Source organism: Stomoxys calcitrans, chromosome 2, assembly GCF_963082655.1.
Source record: "Stomoxys calcitrans chromosome 2, idStoCalc2.1, whole genome shotgun sequence".
Taxonomy (NCBI): domain Eukaryota; kingdom Metazoa; phylum Arthropoda; class Insecta; order Diptera; family Muscidae; genus Stomoxys; species Stomoxys calcitrans.
In genome coordinates this window covers 105,410,580-105,427,144 of record NC_081553.1, presented here as the reverse complement: position 1 = coordinate 105,427,144, position 16,565 = coordinate 105,410,580, and the positions used below count along the sequence as shown (strand labels likewise).

Here is a 16,565-nt window from a genome sequence, read left to right as displayed (position 1 = left end):
CGAATTGTTTGTGTAGTAACTTCCTTCCCTAAATATTCCATAGTGTTTTTACGAAGAATGGTCGCATTTGTCTTCGGAGTTTTCTGAACTTGCCGCACTAGCCAACGCACATCTCCAACTGAAAGTGCTTTTGGTCGACCAGATCTTGGTTTATTGTCAACAGTTTTCGTTTCTGTCTACTTTCTGATGATGGATTGTATAGTAGATCGTGGTCTATTTAATATTTCACTGATAGTTTTTTGAGTTAAACCATTCCTGTGGTGTTTTATTATCAAAACTTTTACCTCATCAGAAACCTCGTTTTGCTTACGACCCATTTTGACAAAAACTATATTTTCAATGAAATTAAATATTTGCTGTCAAGGGCAAAGCCTCCTTTACTAAATAAAACAGAAAAGGGGGATTCCCAAATAATATTTGAATTTGACTTTGATGATAGCACATCAATGATGAATACTTTTTTTGTTCTGTTTTTGGTGTTATTATATAAAATTGCATTTTTTGCGCTAATTAAATTTATTTTTTGAATTTATTTTAAAACATATTACGAAAAATAAACTATTGCATAAAACTGCATTATTTGTTTACTTTAAATTTTCTTCAATTACCCAAAATAAGTGAATTTATTATCAATTTTGCTAATGATGAATACTTTTTTTGACCGCTGTATACTTTATGGGGTCTAAGACGAATATTTCGAGTAGTTACAATCAGAATGACGAAATTAGTATACCCCTCATCTTATGGTGGAGGGTATAAAAAGAAGATTTGTTCATCATTTTTGAAGATATTTCTGAACATTGTTAAAGATTTAGTTTTTTTTTTATCAAACCTTATTCTAAAAGCATAATTGTTGGTCCTTTTTATACTCATTACCATAGGATGGGGGTATACTTATCTATTTATTCCGTTTGTAGCAACTCGAAATCTGCGACCACTCAAAAAATTGGTTTTAATCACGAAATTAATTTCTACAACTAATTTTTAAGTTGAAACTGCTTCCTGAAATTGAGCATGAAGTGCTTTGTTATGACTTTCAACAAATGTACCAAATCGGTCTATAACCTGATATAGCTTCCATATAAAACGATCTCCCGATTTGACTTCTTCAATCCAAACAAGCCGCAATTTTTGTCCAATTTGGCTAATTCGGCATGCGGTGTTCTGTTAAGACTTCCAACAACTGTGCCAAATACGGTCCAAATTAATCTATAACCTGATATAGCTCCCATGTAAACCGGATTTTTGATCATCTTTGTTCGGTTCCTAGAGGCTTTAGCTTTTGCTGGTTTGACTGAAGTTTGGTATGTAGAATAAAATTGTGACCTTCAACTTATTTTTAAAAACCGGATTGCCATGGGATTGCTGTAAGTCTACCAAAATGTGAGACATATGGACCTTTGAAACCTCCTTCCATTTATATAGTTGGGGACGTTATGTAATCTGACTTTATTTAGATGTAGCTGCCTAATAGACCGACCTTTCGATTAAGGGTCTTAAGGCAATAACAGCCGCATGTGTTAGCTAATTTCCCTACATTTTGGAACAGTGAGTTGTAATAGGTCTCAGGATATCCGAACCGAGTTTGGTCCACATCAAACCATATTAAGATGTAGCTGCCATAAAGACTAAACTGCCGATTTAGGGTCTTTAGACCTTAACAGACGCATTCATTATCCTGTTGCGTCCACAGACTCCGAAAAGAGAATCATTGGCGCATTTAAAAAGCGAATGACCATAACTCTCCCGCGGCGATCGATCTTATGAACCGGAACGAGCTTACTCACCCTTGAAGCTTGATGAAGATTGCATCCCACATATAAATGTGACTAATCCTGTTCCTTAATGAAATGTTCATAGGCAAATTAGCATTTACAATAACATTTACCGATTTAGTATTTCAAGCTCATAACAGTCGCATTTATTGTCCGATTTTGCTATGAAATAGGCCCCCTAACATCGGAACAGAACATGACCCAAATCAGGTCATATTTAGAGATAGCTGCGATACCGACCGTTCTGCTGATAAAGACCCCTTATTACGGTTTCTCAGCACTCTAAGAGATATACTTCAGGAAGCTCTACGTCCAACAGGAAATTGGGCTACCGAATGTGGTCTAGGTATAAATCCGTGCAAGACTGAAGTAGTTCTTTTCAGCAGGAGATACAAGTTGCCTACAGTGGAACCTATCTCCTTGGGTGGAGAGAATGTTCCATTTACAGAAAGTGCAAAATACCTGGGTATTTTGTTGGATGGGAAATTGAACTTCAAATCCAACATTTTGGAAAGCGTAAGAAAGGCAAGTCTTACCTATACACCTGCAAATGAGCCATTGGCAAAAATTGGGGGCAGTTGTCAGACCTATAATGCTTTATGGTGTTGTCGTCTGGTGGAAGGCGCTTCAAAAATCCACCTACTGCTCAATACTCTACCGGATCAAAAGGATGGGTTGTTTGTGCATCACAGCCGCACTGAGGACGACACCATCTGATGCACTGAATTTAATGTTACATCATACGCCTTAGGACATTGTGGCTACCCAAATTGCATATAACTGTAGAAGAGTAGAGAAGTAATAAAATAGGATTTTAAGTACGTATGGGTTCGGCTATATAAAATAATCCCCTTTTCATTGGGGTTTAAACTTGGATCGAACATATATGAGAAGTTTGTCCCTTTTCCAAAATGGACTGTTTATGCGCAAATTTGCATGGTGGGTATCCAAGGTTCGGCACGGAAGAACTGAATGTGTTTTTACTTTTTTCGTTTCTTCTGTAGAAAAGAAACAGCGCAGACAGTTTGTGAATTGCGATCCATGGTGGAGAGTATATAGGATTCGGCTCGGTCGAACTTAGAACGTTCTTAGTTGTTAAAGATTTAAATATGGCCTGAATTCCTATTTGTATTCAGTGCATAAGATGGTGTCTTCTCAGTATGACAGCGATTTACAGACAAGACATCGTATCGCAGGATTTTTGAAGTATCATCCATCAGATTTAAACATTGCATACCCTCCCCTTGGATCGCATTTGTAAAGTTCTTTGCAGTGCTTCTTTTAAAAGCCAGATACTAAAAAAGGATAAAGCACTAAATCCCATGGATTTTGTATATATTTGGATAAGAATTGGGTTCTTTAAGGGCTCAAGAAGTTCAACAGGGAGAGGGGTTTATATGGGAGCTATAACAAGCTATGCACCGATTGAGGCCATACATGGCATGTTTGTTGGATTTCATAGACAAGGAAGAGATTTTTATAGGTGCTATATCCGATACAATCCGCTGTGGTTATCGGAGGTCATATAAGAAATCATCGTGCAAAATTGCAATCAAAATATATAAAAATTGTGTCCTCCAGAGGCTCAAGACATCATATAGGAAGATCGATTCATATGGGGGCTATATCGAAACTTAAACCTAATTAGCCAGTTTCCACATTTAAGCTAGTGCGTTATTCGTTTGTATAGAGCGGACAGACGATATGGCTTGATCAATTCAGAACGTCAAACCGTCCAAGAATTTATACAAACATTAGACCGTCCCATCCTATAAGGCAGAGAAAATTTTGTGCAAATAGAAAAACGCATAATCACAATTTTTCGTCCTTTTGATCCCGATAAGCGAAATGCTAAAATTATGGCGATCGATATTCCATGACGCCACTATGTTCAATGTTGCATATAGTGCTTTCTAAGATATCCAGTTGAGTATTTAAGATCCTAGCGTGAAAATGGTAAACTAGGTACAAATTTATGTCAAATTATTTATGTCCATCTGCCCGCATATCCTTTCTGTGCCGATAGTCCGTCTGTCGTTTTTATACCCCCCATCATAGGATGGAGGTATACTAATTTCGTCATTTCGTTTGTAATACTCTGGAATATGCGTCTAAGACCCCATAAAATACATATATACTTCATCGTCATGACACTTTAATTCGATCTAGCCTTGTCCGTCCGTCCGTCTGTGTGCCTAAAGCACTCTAACTTTCGAAGGAATAAAGCTGGGCGCTTGAAATTTTCCACATATACTTTTTTTTAGTGTAGATCGGTTTGGTTTGTAAATGGGCCAAATCGGTATATGTGTTGCCATATAAACCGATCTTTGGTCTTGAGCTTCTAGAGGATTCAAGTGTAAGCTGTGGCTCGTGCCACAGTGCGACACCTCCTTGGAGAGAAGTTTTACAGCATTAGGAGGGGAAAACCACAGCTGAAAATTTTTTCTGATGGTCTCGCCAGAATTCGAACCCAGGCGTTCAGCGTCATAGACGGACATGCTAACCTCTGCGCTACGGTGGCCTCCCGCTGTTACTTGTTTGAAATTATGGTGGAGATTACATTTATTACCAAACTTATTACTTTTATACTCTCTTACCTACAATAGTAAGAGAATTTTTAAAGCTGAATAATATCCAATTTTGGTCCGCACTAGTGCCAACCAACCCTCAATATGTGTTTATGTTAACAACGGAATTTGAACTCATTTTGCCTACGCTTAAGACTGACATGAACCATGATTCACGCTAATGTCATTGCAGTTACCTTCGCCTTTAAATTAACTCCCTATTTGTACAAACGTTCATTGGAATGCCTGAAGAAAACAATACGTTTGATCTCATTTTTAATTCAAAATAATTAACTGTCAAAATGAAAGTGACAAAAACACAAAACACAATATAAAAAAGTTTATAAAAATATTGTCAATATCATTTAAGGGTAAAAATAAAAAAAAAATGCTCATAACTTCACTTGGTATATATATGAAGCACTTTTGGTTTAAAGATCACACAAAATCAAAGACAAAAGTTAAAGCAACAAGTTGCATCTAAAGACAAATTTCACATACTATTGAAATGGCATTCCAAGTAAGTTTTGTTATTTTTGCACAAAGTTATAAAATAAATAAATAACAATATGAATTGCATCCTTTTTAGTACATCACTATCCTGTCCCTCATTGCTGTCGCCAGTGCTGGTGTCTTACCTTTGGCCCAAGATCACCATCATCAGACCTATGAACCTCAAATCTATCACACAGCTGCTGCTCTTGTAAAGGATGTTGCTCCAGCCCAATACAAATTCGCCTATGATGTTAACGATCATCAAACCGGTGATAATCACAGTCATTCAGAGGAACGTGATGGTGATTTGGTTCATGGCGAATACTCCTTGATTGATGCCGATGGTTTCAGACGTGTGGTCCAATACACTGTGGATCCTCATAGTGGATTTAATGCTGTTGTCAACCGTATTCCTTTGGAACATACCAAGACTGTGGTGAAGCAAGTCGCTCCAGTGGCCTATGTTGCTCCCACACCAACTTATGTTAAACAATATGCTGTTCCTCAAGCCTATCATCAACATCATTAAATGATAATGTTTGTTGTTATAATTATTGTTATGAATAAATTGTTAATTTTTAATTTGAAAAAAGAAAAACAGTCTGAATTCTTCTTGCACAGGACAAGGGTTAAAAGCTTTTACACAAAGAGATAAAGGGAGGCCATATTGATAAAATGTCCAATTCGCATTTTTGTAAATCTATACACTTTTACCTTTCTTGCACCGCCATTAAGTCATTTGTGAAGCTTCAAATTAAGAAGTCTACCATAGGATGGGGTGTCATTTCGTTTGTAATAATCCAAAATATTTTGTCTTAGACCCTATAAAACTTTGATACTCTTTATTGTCATGACTTTCTATTGGGTTGCCCAAAAAGTAATAGCGGATTTTTCAGGTCGGCTAAATGAAGTTGATGATGACCAAATCAAAGCATTAATCGAATTGGATCGTCATGTAACTGAGCGTGAGATAGGAGAGAAGTTAAATATACCAAAATCAACCGTTCATTATCACATAAAAAGTCTTGGACTGGTGAAAAAGCTTGATATTTGGGTACCACATGTATTGAAAGAAATTCATTTAACAAACCGAATCAACGCTTGTGATATGCACCTTAAACGCAATGAATTCGATCCGTTTTTAAAACGAATCATAACTGGAGATGAAAAATGGATTGTTTACAACAACGTTAGTCGAAAACGATCATGGTCCAAGCATGGTAAACCAGCTCAAACCACTTCAAAGGCTGATATCCACCAAAAGAAGGTTATGCTGTCTGTTTGGTGGGATTGGAAGGGTGTGGTATATTTTGAGCTGCTTCCAAGGAACCAAACGATTAATTGGGATGTTTACTGTCAACAATTGGACAAATTGAATACAGCCATCAAGGAGAAGCGACCAGAATTGGTCAATCGTAAAGGTGTCATATTCCACCAGAACAACGCTAGACCGCACACATCTTTGGTTTCTCGCCAAAAACTGAGTGAGCTTGGCTGGGTACTTTTGATGCATCCACCATATAGCCCTGACCTTGCACCATCAGACTACCATTTAATTCGATCTTTGCAAAACTCCTTAAATGGTAAAACTTTCGGCAATGATGAGGCTATAAAATCGCACTTGGTTCAGTTTTTTGCAGATAAAGGCCAGAAGTTCTATGAGCGTGGAATGGAAATTTGCCAGGAAGATGGCAAAAGGTTATCGAACAAAATGGCATTTATATATTTGATTAAAGTTCATTCTAAGTTTTATTAAAAATACATTTACTTTCTTTTAAAAAATCCGCAATTACTTTTTGGGCAACCCAATAGATCGACCAGGGTATGTCCGTCTATCGAAAGCCTCAAACTGTGACTCAATAAAAATCCCGTCCAAATTTTTCATAAATACTTCATACTAATGCAGGTATGTTGAAATACTAAGCTTAGAATCGAACAACATATGCGAGATTTCAGATGAATCGATTAAGAATTGCGCACTGCAGGTGCTCAAGAAGTCGAATCGGGACATTGGTTTCAATAGGAGTTATATAAAAATATTAACCGAATTGGAGGGGCAAAGGGCAATTCGGATCATACCAATGTCCTGATTTGACTTCTTGAGCACCTACAGTGCGCAATTTTTATTTACTGTGGAACAGCGAAACTGTGGGTAGGACAGCGAAAATCCTATGGGGAGATCCAGATTGTGAGAAGACAAAGCCATTACTGAAAGGAAGTAAGAGGAAGGTCAGTATAGCTTTCGGTATCATAAAAGGACACTTAGGACTACGAGCTCATTTATGCAAAATTGGTGCGGCAAGTAATAGCATGTGTAGTGCATGTGGAGAGGATGATGAGACGTTGGAGCATTTCCTATGTCGTTGACCGATTTTCGCGGCTAACAGACACCGGTACTTAGGTGGGGACATAAAACCTGACATGAACCAACTATGGGGCGCATTATGGCAAGCAATTAAGGGAAGTCCTAACTTAGATTTTCTTTTTCGAGGTCATTTTATAGTGTTTAGTGCGCACAACAAGCCGAACACTGGCATACACCCATGGTGGCATGGGACGGGTTAATATTCGCGCGCTCTTTTCAATATAACCTACCACCGAAGGAAAGGGTATATTCATTTTGTCATTCCGTTTGCAACACAATTCCGAACCTGTAAATTATGTTCTTGATCGATGTAAAAATTTAAGATGAACTAGACATGCACGTCTTCCTGTCTGTTGTTATCACGCTACAGTCTTTAAAAATAGAGATATTAAGCTGAAGCTTTGCACGCATTCTTTTTTGTCTATAGACAGATAAAGTTTGGAGATCGACTATATCGCACTATACCTTGATATACCCCACATAGACCGATTTGCCGATTAAAGGTTTTAGGCCCATAAGGTAAAGGTATATGCAAATGCAAATTTTGCCCATGAATATTCCACCAAGGAACAGGATTTTAATGATAAGAGTTTTAAGTTCAACGATAAGGGGTAAGGCGAGTCCGAACGGCGTGCAGCAGTGCGACACCTCTTTGGAGAGATGTTTTACATGACATAGTACCTCACAAAAGTTGTCAGCATTAAGAGGGGAAAAACACCGCTGAAATTTTTTTCTGATGGTCTCGCCAGGATTCGAATCCAGGCGTTCAGCGTCATAGGCGGACATGCTAACCTCTGCTCTACGGTGTCATCCTAGCAAAGGTATATATGACAGCTATATATAAATAAGTTCCGATTTTGCCCGATCAAGAACTTAATTTGCGTATGGAATGAATACGCGTCTGCGCCAAATTTAAGCTCAATATTTCAATTCATAAAGGCTATACCGTGATTATAACTGACAGGCACATAGGGCCAATATTCCAGGGCCCTTAAAAAAGTTTGGTCTAAGAACTCAAAACCCTTACAGTTTTTTGCTCTACAGACCTAGTAGTCTCATTCCCACTAGGAATTTTCCAGCCTCTAGGTCAGGACCCAGAAATTGTCCCACAGTGTAAACAGCAAACTGTTTTTAGGGAGTGCATATAGTCCATTTCGAAAAGAAACAAAGACAGATGATCAAAAATCAAGTAAAAAGGCATTAAGTTCGGCTGGGCCGAACTTTGAATCCACTACCACCCACCCACCATCTCACATACATATGTTAACCACCTTTCACCGTAGTCCGGTAAAAATGCATCATTTATGAACTCATAGCAGTTTTATCGATGTATGGTTCGATTTGGATCAAACTCGCCACGAACGTCGAGTGGTTTGATAAATACAATTCACTATTCAAGCTGGTAAAACAGAATATTGGTCTCAATGGCTGCTACATTGAAATATAGACCGATCTGAAACATATATAGCACGGAAGTTGAAAAGCTTAACATAGGTGATTGTGCAAAATTTCTGCGAAACCGGAAAATAAATATTCCTTTTATGGGTCCTAGACTTGAATCGGGAGATGGGTCTATATGACATCTGTATCTAAATATAGGACATTGGGACCATATTGAACGCAGATGTGGGAGTGCCCAAAACAGCACAGTGTGCAAAATTTTAGCGAAATGGGTACAAAGACTGAAATCAGCGGATCAGTAAATATGACAGCTAAAGCCAATTGAAGGCTGATCTTGATTATACTCATTACGAATGTGGAGAAGCCAAACGCAACACATTGCGGATATTAAATGCGCATTTATGGGCTCAAGACCCTAAATCGGAAGATCGGTCTATATGGCAGCTATATACAAATAAAGCCCTATTTTGAACATTCTCCGTACGAATGTTGAGGAGCCTTATGCAACACATTGTGCCTAACAACGAAACCGGAAACTAATTTTATGGACTCAAGACCTTCAATCTGAAGATCGGCCTTTATGATAGCTATATCCAAATTTAGGCTGATCATGACCATACTTGGGGCGAATATCTTGGAACATTGTGCCAAATTTCAGCGAAATCGTATAATAAATGCGCCTTTTATAGGCCAAGGACCTTAAATCGGGAGATCGGTATATATGGGGTCTATATCAGTATATAGTCCAATATAGCCCAACTTCGAATTTAACCTGCATATGGAAAAAAAAATGAATCTTTACAAAGCTTCAGCTGATTATCTCCATTTTTAAAGATTGCAGGGTGATTTCAACAGACCCCCATCCATCGATGGTGCGTATTACAATATATTTCAATGGAAACTATACATGCCAATAGTGCACTGTAGGGCTTGCAGATTGAAACCTTGTAAGAACTTTTTTAATGGCCGAATTATTTACAAAGTTTGGTGAGCATTTAGGGCAACCAACGTTTAAATGGGTGTGGCATAGACTGACATGAACTATGGGTCCCGCTAATGCCATGCCACCAACTATCACCTATTAACACCTTATTTGTAAAAAAGTTTAATGCAATGCCTAAAGAAAACAATACGAATGTTTGATCTCATTTTTTAATTCCAAATAATTAACTGCCAATATGAAAGTGACAAATAAGAAAAAAACACAACATAAATAGTAATATACAACCATTGTCGGTAAAATTTGTGGGCAAAAAAATTAAATTGAGTGGTGTGGCGAAATGCGTATAACTTCACTTGGTATAAATATGAAGTAGATTTCGATATAAGATCACACAAAATCAAAGACAAAAGCTAAAGCAACAAGTTGCATCTAAAGACAAATTTCATATATCATTGAAATGGCATTCAAAGTAAGTTTGGTTATTTTTATTCCAGTCAACTCATATAATTCATTATTAAAATTATATCCTTTTCTAGTACATCACTATCCTGTCCCTCATTGCTGTCGCCAGTGCTGGAGTCTTACCTTTGGTGCAAGATCACCATCATCAGGCCTATGAACCTCAAATCTATCACTCTGCTGCAGTTCCAACTCTTGTCAAGGCTGTTGCTCCCGCCCAATACAAATTTGCATATGATGTCAACGATCATCAAACTGGTGATAATCACAGTCATTCAGAGGAACGTGATGGTGATTTGGTTCATGGTGAATACTCCTTGATTGATGCCGATGGTTTCAGACGTGTGGTCCAATACACCGTGGATCCTCATAGTGGATTTAATGCTGTTGTCAACCGTATTCCTTTGGAACATGTCAAGACTGTGGTGAAGCAAGTCGCTCCCGTAGCCTATGTTGCTCCCACTCCAACTTATGTTAAACAATATGCTGTTCCTCAAGCCTATCATCAACACCATTAAATGATAACGTTATTAATGTAGATAATTTTGTTGTTATACTTTTTGTTACGATTAAATTGTTCCTTAATTATTTTCAAAAGCATTTGAATTCTTTTTATCAGAGTTTTAGTTAGATTAACTGTTACAGAAGGCCACCTTAGTGCATAGTTCTGCTACCCGTTGTAACGCTGAACACCTAGAATCGAACCCTGGCGAGAGCATCAGAAATATATGTCAACGGTGATTATCTGCTCACTTTGTGCGCTATTCAGCCGCGTACAACTTATCTAGTATGAGTTATCGGTCTGTGGATCGGTCAAAACAGATCTCTTATGATTGAGCAAAAAGTTTTAATGGAACTGCATTCATTTGCAAATGTAAATTTGCCCATGAACATTCCTTAATGGAATGTTGAATATGAATAAGTATGGTTTAAATCGGTTGATAACCTGATATAGCTGCCATAAAACCGATCTTTAGTCTTGACTTCTTGGGCTTCTAGAGGGCGCAATTCTTATCCAATTTTGGCCGAAATTTTGCATTAAGTACTTTGTTTTGATTTCCAACAACTGTTTAAAGTATGGTCTAAATCTGAAACCGATCTCCCGATTATAATTCTAGGGCTTCTACAGGGCGCAATTCTTATCCAATATGGTTTTAATTTTGAATATGTTGTTTTGGTATGACTTCCACCAACTGCTCCAAGTATGGCCTATATCGGTATATAACCTGATATAGTTGCCATATAAACCGACTACGTAGGTTAACATTTTTTAACGTTTGGAGTGTGCAATTATTACTCGATTTGCCCGAAATTGTGGAGGTGGTGTTTTTCCATTTGAAAAAGTCATTCAAAGAACTTGACAAATGCGAATGGAGGGTTATAATTTCGATAATTTTGATTCAGAATTCCGTAAGCAGTCTGTCAGAAACATCGGCATAAACATCAACATCTCCGTATATTTTTGGAATTTGGAGGAATTTTTCGACTTTCTTTCAGATTTCTGACCAAATTCTAAACGGTTCGTTCACTGGGTACGCAAGAACGTAAACTTGGGCTTGCAAATAAAGTGCACATATGTTAGTATGTCTATCCCTGAAATAAAGATTGCAAGTAAGGATTTCTTTTCCTATGTGTCCCGTTATGATACCGAAAGCTATACCGACCTCCTTCTTACTTCCTTTCAGTAGTAGCCTCGGCTTCTCACGCCCGTTTCACTGTTCTATAGGGTTACATGCGCATTCGTCGCCCACGCCCTTAACCCGGGCTGGTTAACCCGGTTAATTTGTCCACCCTGCTGATTCCAGACATATGGATGGTAGGTCGAGTGGACCCTATTCTAAAGCCGGATAAACCTGCAGACCAGAGTAAGTCATCGACCAATCTATCTCTTATCCCCGATCGCAAAGACACTTGTGGCGCTGCTCCCACCTGGCCTGAGCTCGTCGCTGAGGGGATAATCAACACGGACTCCATAAAATGCACCACACACATCATCCGCGGTCTGAATGCGAAACGACTTGTCAAAAGCATTTGACACGGTCGACTCCTTCATTCTGACGGGGTATAACAATGGATTATGTAAGCAAATAAACATTTACCTCCTAGACTTGACAGAAGGGAGCCATAACCTAACAAGTAAGGACGGGCTAAAGTCGGGCGAAGCCAAACTTTTGATACCCTTCACCACATTGGACTGACCGGCTAAGTCGTCGAATTTAAAATTTGCTTAAATTTTATATGTAAAATTTCGATCGAATCCGTACATATTGTAGGAGCCATAGAGTAAATCGTTGCGCAAATTTTTGAGAAGATCGATTGATAAATGGGTTAGCAAAGACCTTGAAAGTGAAAATCGGGAGATGCATATAAAAGGGAGTTATATCAGAAGATTTATAAGAGAAACCGTTCTATCTTTTTTGAAAGATCGGTTAACAAATTACTAATTTATTGAGCATTATTCAAAATCGAACGAAAATATATATGGGAGCTATATCCACATCTGAACCAATTTCTATGACGCTAACAATGTCGAGACTTATAAGAGAATCACTAGTGCAAAATTTGGAGAGAATCGGTTCACAAATGACGTTATTATTGCAATATTACTCCTAATCCTACAAACAAATTTATGGGAGCTATATCTAAATCTGAGCCGATTTCTATGAAATTTCAATCAATCGGTATACTTTTAAATGGGTATATACCCACTACTCTTCCTTCTGGGTGTTTCTAATAAATTCACTAAATTATACAAGGTATTATAATACACACAGTATTAGTGTAGGGTATACAAATATCCTTATTCACCACATGGACAACTGATTACACCATAGAGCTTTAAATACAGATCGATGGTCAAACGATCCCAACGGTGAGGCAACTAAAAATCTGAGAGTAATCGTCAACAACTGGCTCTCAATTTCGGCCCACGCTGCTATGAACTGCGAAAGGGCAAGCATCAAGAACAGAGTCCTGAAATCTTTGGCCGGCACCTGAGGAATGGACAAGGAAATCCTGTTGACGATCCTTTCAGGCAATCGGGAGAAAGGAGATAAACTATGTAGTTCCGGTATGGTTTGCAGGGGTGTGCGAAATACACGCAACCTACAAACCTGTCTAATTACAAACTAAGAACCATCACAGGATGTGGCGTATACCGACCACCTTCCTTAGGGTTAAGAACCACTGGGAACTTCTATTTAAACATTTTCTTCTAGGCTGTCATCGAGATAACCACCGGAACTGCCGACTCACCGAGCTGGCCCCCTCCCAGAAACAAGAAGAACAAGTAAAAGCGTGCTAAGTTCGGCCGGGCCAAGTCTTATATACCCTCCACCACGGATCGCATTTGTCATGTTCTTTGAATGACTTTTTCAATATATACATGAGCAACATTAACTTATTGACTGATATGGACCATACTTTCAGGCAAATCGAATAAAAATTGCGTCCTCCAGTGGCTCAGAGTGTCAAATTGGCAGCTATATAAGGTTATCAACCGATTTCGACCATACTTGATATAGTTGTTGGAGTGTCACCAAATTGACCTATGAAAATTTCAACCAAATTGGATAAGAGAGGATGCCACCATAGCGCACAGGTCAAGATAATCAGAAACGATTTTCAAAACTTCTCTCCAAAGAGCTATCGCACTGCGGCACGCCGTTCGGACTCGGCTATAAAAAGGAGGCCCCTTATCATTGAGCTTAAAACTTAAATCGGACTGCACTCATTGATATGTGAGAAGTTTACCCCTGTTCTTTATGGAATGCTCATGGGCAAAATTTGTATTTACATTGGTTAAGAGTTGCGCCCTCTACAAGCTTAAGAAGTCTAATCAGGAGATCGGTGTATATGGCAATTATATCAGGTTAAGGACTGAATTAGATCATACTCGGCACAGCTATTGGAAGTGAATCCTCAACGACATGTGTAAAATTTCAAAATCGGATAAGAATTGCGCCCTCTAGAAGCTCAAGAAATCTAATCGGGAGATCTGTTTATATGGCAGCTATATCAGGTTATGAACCGTTTTAAACCATACTTAGCACAGTTATACCAAAATACCACGTGTAAAATGTGAGCCAAATCGGATAAGAATTGATCCCTCTAGAGGCTCAAGAAGTCAAGACCAGACATCGGTTTATATGGCAGCTATATCAAAACATGGACTGTTTTGGCCCATTTACTATCCCAACTGATCTATACTAATAAGAAGTATTTGTGCGAAATTTCAAGCACCTAGCTTTATTCCTTCGAAAGTTAGCGTGCTTTCGACGGACAGACTGGCGGACGAACGGACGGACGGACATGGTTAGATCGACATAAAATGCCATGACGATCAAGAATATATATACTTTATGACTTCTTAGACGCATATTTCGAGGGGCTACTAACGGAATGACGAATTTAGTATACCCCACTCTTATGATGGAGGGTAGAAAAATATCTGGATGTTTAAGAACGCATTCCGCCAAAACCTAACAGTTTCGCTGACAACTACCTTATATTGAGCGGGTCAGCACTATATCCACCAAGATACAGTAACTAGTGCGATCTAATCATACCGTTTGAATATGGTCCTTGGTGGGCGCCCACCACCCATTGCTGATGGCGAAAAAGACGTGACAAGGAGGACCAGAATTACTCTGGCCCAAATAAGTTCTGGATGGTATAACAGACTGAACTCATATCGTTTAAGGTTAGACGATACTATTTGCCCTGAGTGAGGCACTACACCTCATGATACCGATCACCTATCACCTGGGCAACTACAGCGAAACCAACGAATCTGACTGCAGAGGCACTATGGGCCGACGCAGTTAAAGCTGCAAGATTTTTATAACTCGATATAGGAGCCATTGCCGGATCAGGATGTTGTCAGAGAGAAAAGAGCGGACATGGAGGACAAAAGAAGAATCGATATACTTGCAACGTGTGGCTATAACAACAACTTATAGCTTCCATATAAACCGATAATCCTATTTGATATCTAAAGATCCTAGAAACTTTATTCGATTCGACTGAAGTTTGATGCGGGTTTGCCAAATTCCACGCCAAAAACTGTTCACCCAACTACATGAGCCTCTAGAAGCCCTTCATTCCTATAAGCTTATTAATGTAAATTTTCTGAACACAAGGTGGTGAGTATTCAAGGTTTGACCTGTCCTGTCCTACAGAGGCCTTTTTTGTTTCCAATTTGTATCAAGGTGCATGTCTATGAAAAAAATGCAAAATTACAACAATTTATTCTTAACTATAAAAACAATAACAAAATTCTTAACTATATAAGTAGGTTGTCATTTAATGATATTGATGATAGGCTTGAGGAACAGCATATTGTTTAGCATAAGTTTGTGTGGGAGCAACATAGGCCACTGGAGCGACTTGCTTCACCACAGTCTTCACATGTTCCAGAGGAATACGGTTGACAACAGCATTAAATCCACTATGAGGATCCACGGTGTATTGGACTACACGTCTGAAACCATCGGCATCAATCAGTGAGTATTCACCATGGACCAAATCACCATCACGTTCTTCCGAATGGCTGTGATTATCACCGGTTTGATGATCATTAACATCATAGGCAAATTTGTATTGGGCGGGAACAGAGTGATACACTTGAGGTTCATAGGCCTGATGATGATGATCTTGGACCAAAGGTAAACCACCAGCACTGGCGACAGCAATGAGGGACAAGATAGTGAAGAACTATTCGAGGATACAATGAAAATTATTATTTTGTTATAAGGATTAAATACTAAGGAAACTTACTTTGAATACCATTTTCAAAAATGTATGTAGTTTTGCGAGATTAATCTAAAGTTGTGCTTGTTGCTTTAACACTTGCTGTTGGTTTTGTGTGGTTATTACTCAAATATTTCTTCATATATATACCAAACACATTTTTTGTTAAATTTCCTCATCCTTTTTAACTTTCTTCATTTCAAGATCATTTTTTTCGATATTTCTTATTTTTACCTTAAAAATATTATTTGTTGCATGTGCTTTAAAATGTAGTATGTTTTAATTGTTAATTTTTTTTAATATTATTTTGTTATATTTTTTTAAGCCATAATTCCTATTGTGCCAAATGATAGTACATACTGTTTTTTTTTTTTCAATGAGTAGAAGAAAAATATATTTTTGTCATTATTTTAAGGCGTTCTGCATTATTGGCCTACTTTACTGGTTTTTTGTAGTATTGACCTTTAGGGCCAAAACATTGACTCTTTATTTCGTTTACACAGTGCATATTTGATTTATTAGCTTTTTCGCTCTTTTTCTAAGCAATGAGGAATTCAACCAAAACTTGTGCAAATCGTTTCTGGAGATTATTGTCATTGTTCATTGTGGCCCAACCCATTTCACCCAACATAGAAACCTAACCGAAACGAAGTTTGTTTATTGCAGATATTGGTCAAAATAAACATTTAAATGACTTTATTTTTTATGAACATTATGGGCACAATTAATAACGTTTAAATGTACATGGCCACTGTATTGATTTGAGTTGATTGTTGGCGTAGGTTAGTTCCAAGCACGCACTTTCACAA

General features: G+C 38.1%; 3 protein-coding genes across 3 annotated transcripts; 2 read left to right on the top strand and 1 right to left on the bottom strand.

Annotated features, from left to right (window-relative positions):
- Positions 1-4,791: 4,791 nt before the first annotated feature.
- LOC106093513 (larval cuticle protein A2B-like) lies at positions 4,792-5,366 on the top strand. Its single transcript, XM_013260575.2, has 2 exons — positions 4,792-4,862; positions 4,932-5,366. Exons 1-2 carry the CDS (start codon positions 4,851-4,853, stop codon positions 5,364-5,366), a joined length of 447 nt encoding a protein of 148 aa, XP_013116029.2. The 5' UTR covers positions 4,792-4,850.
- A 4,564-nt stretch (positions 5,367-9,930) lies between these two features.
- LOC106093514 (larval cuticle protein A2B-like) lies at positions 9,931-10,523 on the top strand. The gene is made up of 2 exons (XM_013260576.2): positions 9,931-10,015; positions 10,083-10,523. Exons 1-2 carry the CDS (start codon positions 10,004-10,006, stop codon positions 10,521-10,523), a joined length of 453 nt encoding a protein of 150 aa, XP_013116030.2. The 5' UTR covers positions 9,931-10,003.
- Positions 10,524-15,309: 4,786 nt separating this feature from the next.
- Positions 15,310-15,795, bottom strand: LOC106093516 (larval cuticle protein A2B-like). Its single transcript, XM_013260577.2, has 2 exons — positions 15,784-15,795; positions 15,310-15,720 (listed from the first exon to the last, which is right to left on the bottom strand). Exons 1-2 carry the CDS (start codon positions 15,793-15,795, stop codon positions 15,310-15,312), a joined length of 423 nt encoding a protein of 140 aa, XP_013116031.2.
- Between the last annotated feature and the right edge of the window lie 770 nt (positions 15,796-16,565).